The sequence below is a fragment of the Erpetoichthys calabaricus genome, chromosome 11 (assembly GCF_900747795.2).
Source record: "Erpetoichthys calabaricus chromosome 11, fErpCal1.3, whole genome shotgun sequence".
Lineage (NCBI taxonomy): Eukaryota > Metazoa > Chordata > Cladistia > Polypteriformes > Polypteridae > Erpetoichthys > Erpetoichthys calabaricus.
The window spans coordinates 72842723-72853853 of NC_041404.2; the positions used below are offsets into that span (position 1 = coordinate 72842723).

At 39.3% G+C, this 11131-nt stretch overlaps 1 protein-coding gene across 1 annotated transcript in view; it reads right to left on the reverse strand.

The window, feature by feature from the left end:
* huwe1 (HECT, UBA and WWE domain containing E3 ubiquitin protein ligase 1) overlaps positions 1-11131 on the reverse strand; it is a 387803-nt gene that overhangs the window by 150180 nt on the left and 226492 nt on the right. Inside the window, 3 exon segments of the mRNA XM_051933601.1 lie at positions 6381-6476; positions 7521-7643; positions 8549-8788. Of these exon segments, the coding sequence (XP_051789561.1) occupies positions 6381-6476; positions 7521-7643; positions 8549-8788 (459 nt within the window).

Consider the following 11131-nt stretch of genomic DNA (forward strand, 5'->3'; position numbering starts at 1 on the left):
TTGCTAAGTTTTCAAAACATTGGGATGTCCATCCTGCAAAGGAGGTATATAAGCTGGTCAGTGTTTTTGATCCCAGGCAGGCCCCTACTACGGACAAACACATTGAAAGATACATAAAACAAACTTCTGGTGAACCCATCATTAGAACTGAGTGAAGAATGGACAGTGTATTTACACTGTGCTTCAAATGAGGGTGTCTCTTTTTCTGTGGAGCTGGCTGATTACTGGAAGGGTGCAAGACAGTGTTTCCAAGGGTGACAGAGATAGCATTGCCATACATATACTTCCCAGTCAGCTCAGTTGACTATGAGAGGAGCTTTAGTAAATATAAGACTCTCCTCACAGACAAAAAAGTAACTCAGTGAACTAAACACCACGTGCCTTACAATTATGTACTTCAATGGGGATGTGTGTCAGAGATGAAAATAAACCAGATTTGAACATCTCCAGGTTAAAACAACTTGTACTAATAATGGGTGATTTAAATATAATGACTGTTAGTTTGCTGAATTCAGATGTTTAAACAAACAAATTTTATTTTAAGTTTGTGTATTTTTTTAATTATGCCTTGAACTTTTGTTTGTTTGTTTGTTTATGCCCTGGACTTCTAGCCATTATGTTTATGTACAACTAGCCAACCCGCGGCGTACCATACGCCGCATAATCAGGCCGCTTTTTTAATGATTTTTAAGCACAGGGAAAAATTTAACATTTGAAAAATCCGGAGGAGAGGGGGAGGACGCCCATTACGCCCCATCCGTCATGCTAGTCTGCTGATTTCTCGTTCAGTAACCTGTGAGTAGTGATGGGCGGGGTGAAGCCTCGCGAAGCATCAACACGTTTGAAGCACTTGTGTCGGAAATTGTCAAATGCTTTGAAGCTTCGATACGCTCACCTCTCTCGTGACACCTCCTGGCCATTTTCATTAACGTTACAGAAACTTATGATACACTTCAATGTCGTCTGTTAAAAGTCGTATTGCTTTTATTTTTTCGTAGCTACAGACTCACAACGAAGAGAAGGGTTTGTCAGCAGCTTCTAGTGTCTGATGTCTAAAAAATATAAATATAAATAACGCCGACAGGCAGAATGCACTATACAATAGCAAGAGTTAAACAAAATAAGACGCCTCACCTCATGCATTCCCGGCTCTTTCAATTAGTATTTACTTTTGCACTGTATCATTATAATCGCTCCTGTTATTAGTATTATAATTAACCCTGATCTTTTCTTGAGATCACATTTAATAGCCTTAAATGTTTTCTTTGGTCTGTCTTAATTAAAATGGAGTAGACAGAAAATAAAGGTTTATCCCTGTACTTTGCCATGATATAGGTAAGCACATTTGAGAAAGAAAATGTGAAATCCTTAAATCACAGATGTCATTATTCGATCAAGTATTAAAATCTGCAGTGCTTCGAAAGCTCGACACAGTGTCGAAACCTTAGTATCGAGCGGCCCATCACTACCTGTGAGTCACGTAAAGTTTTCATTGTTGTTTGCGATTCTGGCCGCTTTTCGCGTACTGAGTTGTTCCGGAGTCACAGTTGAGAAACAGTTTTTTAATGTCTTTTAAGCACAGGGGAAAAAATGAATATGTGGCCCGGTGCATTCTTTAACTGCCTTGTGGCGCTGTAGTAGTATGGCTGCTTTGCAGTAAGGAGACAGTGGAAGACTGTGGGTTCGCTTCCCGGTTCCTCCCTGTGTGGATAGCAAATTATCCGCGACAAACAAACTGTTTGCGCCGCTTTTTCAATGTTTTTTAAGCAGAAGGAAAAAAAATGAACATTTGGAAAATCCGTAATGCTGCTTTCAGTAAGTACAATGCACACGCGTTTAATTTGTCAGCCACTTTTTGCTAGTTTTCTTTTCTGGTTTGGGCCGCTTTTGCAGTGTTACCTCTTGTGTATATTATATCTTGAAATCCTTCGAGTTGCTAATTAACTAACACCCACCCACTCAGCTTGTGTGAAAAAAATGCGCCCGTTCTTTCATCATTTTGTTGCAGCCTATCAAAGACTTGCTGATCATGTTTTGTAGACTCAATATACATTGGCTTTTCACTCAGCGCGAGGGCGCGCATTCATCTCGGATTATTACATCTTGCTAGACTAATCTGCTACACGGCTGCGTTTGAAAAACCGACTTATCCCGGATGAGTTTCACCGGCATTAATGATTAGGAATCTGGTTGGAACAAAACCCTGCAGCCACAGGGGTTCACCAGGACCGAGTTTGGCAAACACTGCTAAACAGAGACGAAACCGACTCAGGTGAGGAAAGGGGGCGGGCAAAGTAGTTGCAGCTATTGATTATTCAGTGTTGTTTGCCTGGGTGTCTGATCTGCTCAACAGGATTATAAATAAAAGGAAAACAATGTGAAGGCAATGTCACAGGTGATCCTGTGGTATAGCGGGTCCACAGCTCCCCTTCAAAAGCCCATTTTTAAATAAATAATCATCGCACTCACAGTGTAGCGAGGGGCGTGGAAGTGTGGCTGAAACGGTTTCAGGGTAGACTCGTGCTTCAGGCATTTCTCCCCTGTGCAGTGTGTGAGCCAGCGAGTGAGGAGAGAGAGAGAGAAAGCCGGTACGTTAAGAGTGAGCGAGAGCAGGCTCGAAGGCAATGTGTTCCTGTGGTATAGCGGGTCCATAGCTCACCTTCAAAAGGCCATTTTTAATCAGGCGACTGACAGTAGTGGAGTCAGGCACAGAGAAGGACAGTTGCAGAGAGAGCGTCTCGACTGTTGCAGGGCCTGAAGCAGGTGAGACGCTAATGAAAAAGAGGCACAGGGCTTATTGGTTTTTAAAGACTGCTTCCTTCATTGTGTTTTAACTTCAGTTTTAAAGGATTGCGCAGCTCTCTCTCGCGCGCTGCCTCTGTGTGTGTGTGCGTGGCTCTCTCTCGCGCGCTGCCTCTGTGTGTGTGTGTGTGTGTGCGCGTGTGTGCGTGGCTCTCTCTCTCGCGTGCTGCCTGTGTGTGTGTGTGTGTGTGTGTGCGTGCGTGGCTCTCTCTCACGCGCGCTGCCTCTGTGTGTGTGCGTGGCTCTCTCTCGCACGCTGCCTGTGTATGCCTCTGTCTCTCTCTGGCGTTGCCTCTGTGTGTGTGTGTGTGTGCCTGCCTCTGTCTCTCTGGCGCTGCCTCTGTGTGTGCCTCTGTCGCTGCCTGTGTGTGCGCACGGCTCTCTCTCTCGCGCTGCCTGTGTGTGCCTCTGTCTCTCTCTGGCGCTGCCTCTGTGTGAACCAAGATTCCACTGAGGTTGACTAATGAAAAGTCAACGTGGCTCAGAGCTGCAAGTGGACTGTGGCACAGACAAACAGAAATGACGGCATGTTTTTCGAGGCGTCGCATCCGAGTTGGTGGGCGTGACTGATTTTTTCGTCGTATCCAATGATCTAAGAGTTGGTGGGCGTGGCTCCTTTCTGCGTGCGCCATTGGCGTCTTACTTGTCGGCGGTTTAGTGAATCCACGCCCCTTCCGGCGTGCTTTCCATGGTCGGCTACTTGTCTTCTGGCTTAATGAATTATATATATATATATATATATATATATATATATATATATATATATATATAAGGTACAGTTGTGCTAGTGAGCTGTTTCAATAAAAGGAATGTAAAGTGCCATTTCATTGTTTGTGTAAAAAAAAAAAAAAAAAATCCCAATAAAATGAAAAACAAAACCGTGAAAACCAGAAATCAGAAAAAATAAAACGGAATTTATGAAAAAATAAAACTAGATAATGTAATTATTGTTAAATCTATAGGAAGAAAGGTATTTTCAAGTAGGATGTATGCTGTGCATAGGCAAGGGGAAGAAAATAAGGCAGAATAAAAGAAGATAGTTACCCATCTTTGCATCTTTGCACAAGTATTTTTCAGTAAGATTTTTCAAATACATTTACTACTTATGCTATCATTTTTACTGTGCTTCAAAACAGTATTACTATAAAGCAAAATTTTTAATTGGGTAAAGGTATATTGTTCAAAGAGCACATATATTCTCACAGAGGTTAAGCAGCTGAGAAGGAATGCCTTCAAAAGCAAGTAGTGCAGTGAGTGGGTAACTGCTTTAGTGATTGGCACAGTTGTAGCTCAGGTCGGAAGACAAGCATTTGGTCTGCTTGTGCCGAGCTGCTACGGTTCTTTGCTTGAAGCAGCTGTCCACATGAGGTCCTATAAAGCAGCTGTATTAAAGTACAGTGAAATCTCCACAATAAAACATTCCATCTCACATTAACTCCACAAATGTTTAGCTATCTTGACTATGACTTGATCTTTTCTGTCTTTGTATTTGTTTTTCCTAGTATGTATCAATATCACTGCTTTGAAATGCATTGCCGAGTGCTTTCAATAAATTCCTGATGTCCATAAACACACTGCAAGACACCCTCATTGGATAAAACAAATATTCCACTTACAGTGAACTTTAAAAACACATTCACACAGTGTTCATCATAAAACATAAACCTCCTTTCTTCTTGGCTCTTACATGATAGTGAACTTGTATCTCCATGAAAGACAGTAAAGTTATCTGGTGTCTCAGTAGTTAGCTATGTTTGCAGCAGCTTCTAATGTCTCTCCATGTAACCATTCTTTTCTGAATATCATCTGGCTTATTATCCAGTGACTGTACCACAAAAATGCTAGGAAGGGGAGGTACACCCTGAGAAACCATGTGGGGGTGGGGGTTGATGCATGACTGAGTAATTGAGAGAAGAGAGATGATAAAGCACTTAACAGCAAAATTTACAAGACCCACTGTGATTAAATCTCTTGGCTTGGGCAAATTTTCACTGGAAATTTCAGAAAGGACCCTGGCTTGGATCTGCTCATGGAAATGGATGAGCGAGTGTCAATGACATTACTTGCGGCCAAATGTGAAAAACCTGAGGGGAAAGTAATCAAAGTTAGTAGTGAGAGGTGTAGCCAGTGGATACAATGCGTAGGCTGTGGACAAGGCACATGAGAGCGGAAGAGGAAGGAACGGTGAATAATCGGAACAGCTGCAGTGAGGATAGTCAAGCAAGAAGATCACTTCCAGTAAACCTCACATAGGAAGGTAAGCGAGACACACTGCATTTTGCAGTATATTAGGCACCAGTGATGACAAAATGTCAACCGAGTAATGCCAAGCAGAGAAAGATAAACCACCATAGACACACATTCAAAATGAAGATCTATCAAAAAAAATGCAGAACCACCAAAGGACAGTATTAAAGGATATCTCAACCTCAACTATTCAAGAACAAAAGCAGAATTAATACGTTTCCAATTTTTGTTTAAGAAGAATTAATATGTTTCCAATTTTTGTTTAATGAGTAAAGTGCTGAACTGTAAGTAAACAACATAATACATAATGATGACTAGTGCTGGGAGATAAAATGATTTCGACTTTTTGAGGGAGATACAAAAAACTTGATAATGCTAAATGCAGGCTATAAAATTGATCAAACTCGTTTTTCCTGTATTAAGTTTAAAACGATAATGTGTTGCAACAGACGATACCTGTGGCCTGTCACACTGCATGTAGGCTTAACAAAGCGCCAGCACTACAGCAAATCATAATTCAACCTGAAATTCTTGCCTATCCCCACAAAGAAACTAGGTTGTAAACATTAGTAATGTGCTTGGGAAATGTTGTGCAGCGAGGACCTGCCGGTAAGTGAAGCTGAAGAAGAAAATCTGTTAACTGCTCAGAAAGAGACAATACCAAAGAAAAGGCACACGTCATCAAAAGATTGGAAGTGGTTCGGCTATCTCAAATCAGACCAAGCACAAATAAAGCCAGTATGCAAGATACAGTGCATCCGGAAAGTATTCACAGCACATCACTTTTTCCACATTTTGTAATGTTACAGCCTTATTCCAAAATGGATTAAATTCATTTTTTTCCCTCAGAATTCTGCACACAACACCCCATAACAGTGGGGTGTGGCTGCAATGGCGAATTGCATCTCAATCATTAGACTGTTGATGTGACATATCTGGTAGAGATGATGTGATTATACACTGCGGGCTTATTTCTTGTGGTGTACCTGTGAATACTTTTAATTGGATTAGCTAAGCTTAAACATTGCCATGCTCAGGGAATACTAAAAACAATAAAATTTATATTTAATATTGCACACCATATTAATTCGGGGACAAGATTAAATCGGTGCATTTTGGGCAGACAGAGCCCACGTTAATATGGGTACATCAGGTGGAATAAGTGCACTGCTAAGAAGAGAGATCAGAGAATCACTGGCTCAATAGTGAAGAGATACAACTGCTTCACACCAAGACCGAAAACCTTAAGTGTACAATTTTTTTCTGTATCTTATTTATAAAAATACAGCTGCATTCACATCCCAGAAGCACAAGGAAGAGGAATTGTTTACCTCAGGAGAATCAGAGCGCTGCTCCATGGAGATATCTTGGCCAAGAGACATTGCAATTGCTCTCATCATTTGGTCTTCTTCGGACATACTCAGGTCCTAGAGAAGAATTTTTGTCATTGAAATGATACATTCAGGTAATTATTAGACATAACTCTTATTTGTTTTAAACTATTAATTCTTTAATACAGCCAGTTTAATGCATAAACTGGGATAAAAAAGTGAAAGTATTTCAAGCAGGAGCCTATGTAATTAACCTAATTTTATTAGGGATGCTTGTTTATAAAAAGTATGGCAAACTAAGATTCAGCAGAAGTATAGTTTTACAGTAGCTAAAGATTTTCATTATAGCCTTTAGTGGGTCATGTTTCTTTTACCTTAATTTTAATTAATTTGCTGTTTAAAATTTTTTAACCCTTAATGGTTTGTTTTCCTTAAAGAGCAGCCAGCCAATGACATTCAAAGAAATTCAACATATGAGTAGCTAACCTTTTCCTTTGCAAATAATTTGCTGAAAAAGAGACACTTTATAGTAGTTTATATAAAAGAGATCAAGGTAACTGATCCACTGTTAGGTACTTTATGGATGATTTAGAATTTAAAAAAAAAAGTCAATTAAAATGAATGCAAAAATAAGTTTTTCATTAGTAGCAGTAATTGGCTACTACCATAGAAAATGGCTACCAAGAAAGCTGCTGGAAATTTACTCGCCTAAAAATATAAGAACACTAATAGACTGAATCTTTTGTAAACTGGAACAGGTGACTTTATTTTTACTAATTTAGAAAAGCAATAATGCCACTCCTACATTAAAGGAAATGCATTTTTGCACGCTGTGCTTCATATTATTTTGAGAATCTAGTATGTTTAGTAATAGTAATGTATAGTAAATTTAAAAAAATAAATAGTACATCTGCTGTACATAGGTTGAATTGCATGTTTTGAAAACTGTAATATGATGCTTTGAGAAAAACAAGGAACAGCTGATTATTCTTAAACTATGCTAGTGATTCAAGTCTGCTGCCACTCGCAATAGTACAGTTTTAAGGTAAATCAGATTTTGGCATTACCTATTTTATAGGAAATAATGTAAATGAGAAAATGCCCTGCCAACAGATAACAGGAATACAAAAATCATCTTACTCTCACTACACCACCCAGCAGAGGCGGAGGATGAGTGAGAAGGTACTCTGTTGCTTGCTCCATTGTGCTGGTATTCAGAAGAGCTTCCATGGCATGTTCCCTGGAGAATCCCATGTCCATCAGCTGAAAAACCAAAAGAAAACTATTTGCATACAAGTTTTCTAAGTAGAGGTAATGCAAGAAACATGAGAATTCCCAGTTCTCAATGCAAAGCAACCTACATGCTACTATATAGTGTATGCGTGTGTATATATATTAAACCAAAAACCAAAAAAAAAAAAACAAAAAAAAAACCACGTCTTTATTTTAAAACTAAGAGTGTCAGTATCATAACACAGGCAGTTCAGACTAACTGGTTTTTATCCCACTATCAGTTACACATTTTCACAAACCTCATTCAAGCCTAAGGGAATTCACTTTTTGCCTTTATGTACAACTTTTAAAAATTAATGTATAAGACTGGACAAAGACCATAATTAGTAATTTTTTGCTCTTCCAAAGCAACTGGTAGTTGAATTCCCTTCCACATCAAGCCACTATAATGCTTGGGACAGTTTGAGTCACAGGTGCTTGATTACTCAGGTGTGTTTCATTAGTGCAGGTATAAGATACCTAGCCTTAATTCAACCCTTTGGAGACAGTAGCTGTCATTGTTCAACATGAAGACAACAGCTGTGCCAATGAACGTTAAAGAAGCCATTAATGAGGCTGATAAACAAGAGTAAAAGCATTAAAGACATCAGTAAAACCTTAGAATTACCAAAATTAATTGTCTGCAATATCATTAAGAAGAACCAAGTAATTACAAAGGGACTGGTAAGTCAAGGAAGACCTCTACTGCTGAAGACTCCCAAGCCACAAGTGTGTCTGACAGAAACCATCTTCAGTACGCAAATGCATGTACAGTATGTCAGAGGTGACTATCTGCAAATGACTTCAAGAACAGAAATACATAGGCCACACTGCAAGGCACAAACCACTAGTTACCCTCTGAAAGTAAAGGATCTTGATCAATACTGATTGTTTACCTGTTGTAACTGCTGCTGATTGACTTGTGGCTCTCTTCTCTGTGCAGTACCTTCTTCAGGTGCAGCACCTTCTTCCTCACCTCCACGAGCACCATCTTTCTCTTTGGATAAACGTTCACGGATGACTGGTTCACCTCTGAGAATATGGCAGAGAATGGCAAGCATGGACTCTGCCATGCGGCCTCCATATACCTTCAGAGGTTTCCTGTTCCACAAGTTCAGGATACAGTTGAATGCAGCCTATACACCAAGGAAACAAACAAAAAAATATAACCAAACCTTGATAAACAGTACCTGCAACATTACTAGGAAAACATTTATGATTGACTATACTTAAACCATAAAAAACTGCAGGCAATGGAGGAAAAAATTGAGGAGCAGTACACAAGGCACATATCAGAAGACTGATGTGATTTGAGATCTAGAAAAGTAATTTCAAAATCAGCTCTTAGTACAACTTTCAAAATTCAAAAGCAGAAAAAAGGCAAAGAAAAAATCCTAAAATGTATCGTGAAGGGCTGTGTTTAAGAAGCAGAATGCTTTTACCAATGATGCTGCATGCTAACCATTTAAAAGAAATGCTTCATTGTAATCTGCAAAGTATTAATCACTGCTGTGCCTAGTTTTCTTATAGATAAATTAGCTATGAGAAAGAGAAATGATGAAGAGGAGGGATCGCTCAGAATGTTACATCTCCCTCTCAGCATTTGTATTCCCTGAGTGGACCTCGCTGAAGCATAATTAGGACACTAGGAATTACAAGCTGTTACTTATATTGCTCAGTTCAACAGAGAACTGGTAACAGCTGCTTAATGTATTGCTAGTTACATTTGATGGCAAGTGTGCACAAAATGACTTAACATTTTGACAACAGTATTTACAGTACTGTATTATGCTTGAGAATTAGTGATGTCCTCAAATGTCCCTATTTAATTCAAAAGATGTGCAAGTTTCAAATAATTAGCATGATATTACATTTATGGTCAAAATGGAAATAAAAACTCTCTATGGAACTGTAAACGAGCAGGTATCATGGAATGGTCTTTATTTGGAACACAATATCTATTATTGTATTGATTGTTCACTTGTATTTTTAAACTGAATTCTGTTTCACAATTTGTGTTCTGCACATAACATATACCATTCTTCAAGGAGGGAAAAAAAATCACAAGGTGCTACACAAAGAAAAGGTTTTCAAAAGCAGCCCACATCGCAAGAATGAAAAATGCAAAGAGTTGCAAAAAAAAAATGCACTGTTTCAATTTGGCCAATGAAAAACTACTTTTGAGGTAGTTTATTTCATCAAAACAAAAAAAAAACTAAAGGAAAAATAAGCAGATTAAGAAAATTGATATTGTGAAATAAGAACGCAATAATACCTCTTTTCTTACATGAAAAGACATTCTCCAAAAAGGTTGATATACATTAAAAAGCCTGAAACTAGGATAAACAAACAAAGGAATGTAAAGATTGTAATAGACAACAAGGGTTGGCCAGTATCCCAGTCGAGAAAGATGGACCTCTACCTGGCCAGGAGGCCTTTTATAATGGAAGGATGTGGGTGGATGGGCAATCCCGACCAGGTTGGTTAGTGATACCTTTCCAGATTGGGGGGGCTACTATAATAGATGGACAAGGGAGATTGCTTCCCAGGGCCATGTGCTTCCCCATTACACTGAGTGATGACATCCCTCTAGCATGTTTCCTGTTCCGACACCTGCAGGGCTGCACTGGAGTTGTAATTTTAGCGGGCAGCTCTGGTGGGGTCTTTCAGTACCACTAGGGGGAGCTGCTGGAGGCAGGCTCTGCCCAACCCAGCTTCCTGGATGCAATGCGGAAGCACCAGAAGAACTTAAGCCCAAAAGTGCTAGGATAGACTTTCAGCAAACAAAACAGAAAAGAGAGAAGTGGCTTACTCAATGGACTGCAGAAAGGCATAACATTAATATAAAAGCAAACTGTTCAAAAAAGTCAAGTCAAAATTTATTTATAGAGCACAGTTAAGGCCACAGAAGTGGTTTCTTAAGTGTTGTACATGAAAATACATAAAATCAAAGAATGGTAAGATAAACAATGAAAAGAAAAACAAACGACTGACAAATAAAAACTAGCAGCATATAAAAATATATCTTGAGCGGCAAAAACAGTGTTTTCAGCAAAGATTTAAAAATTGACAGGGTTGGAACTGCTCGTATCTGAAGCAGTAGGCTGCTCCAGAGCCGAGAAGCAGTCACTGAAAAAGCAGTGGAAAACTGAGGCATTAGAGGGTTTAATTATGCAAGAACTGTAAGAATTAACTCTAGAAGTTGTGTGACAAGGCATCTTTGAGACATTTCATACATTGTTCTACAAATACATATACATATACACATATATACACATATATACAGTGGAACCCCGGTTCACGAACGCCTCGGTACACGTACAACTCTGTTTACGACCAAAAAGTTCGCCAAACTTTTGTCTCGGTTCACGAACAAGCCAGTTTCCCTTTTGGTTTGTGCGCGCTGATGATTTCCGCACATGTTGCATTGTTCTCGGTCAGACGTGAACTGCTGCAATGTAAGAGAGAGAGAGAGAGAG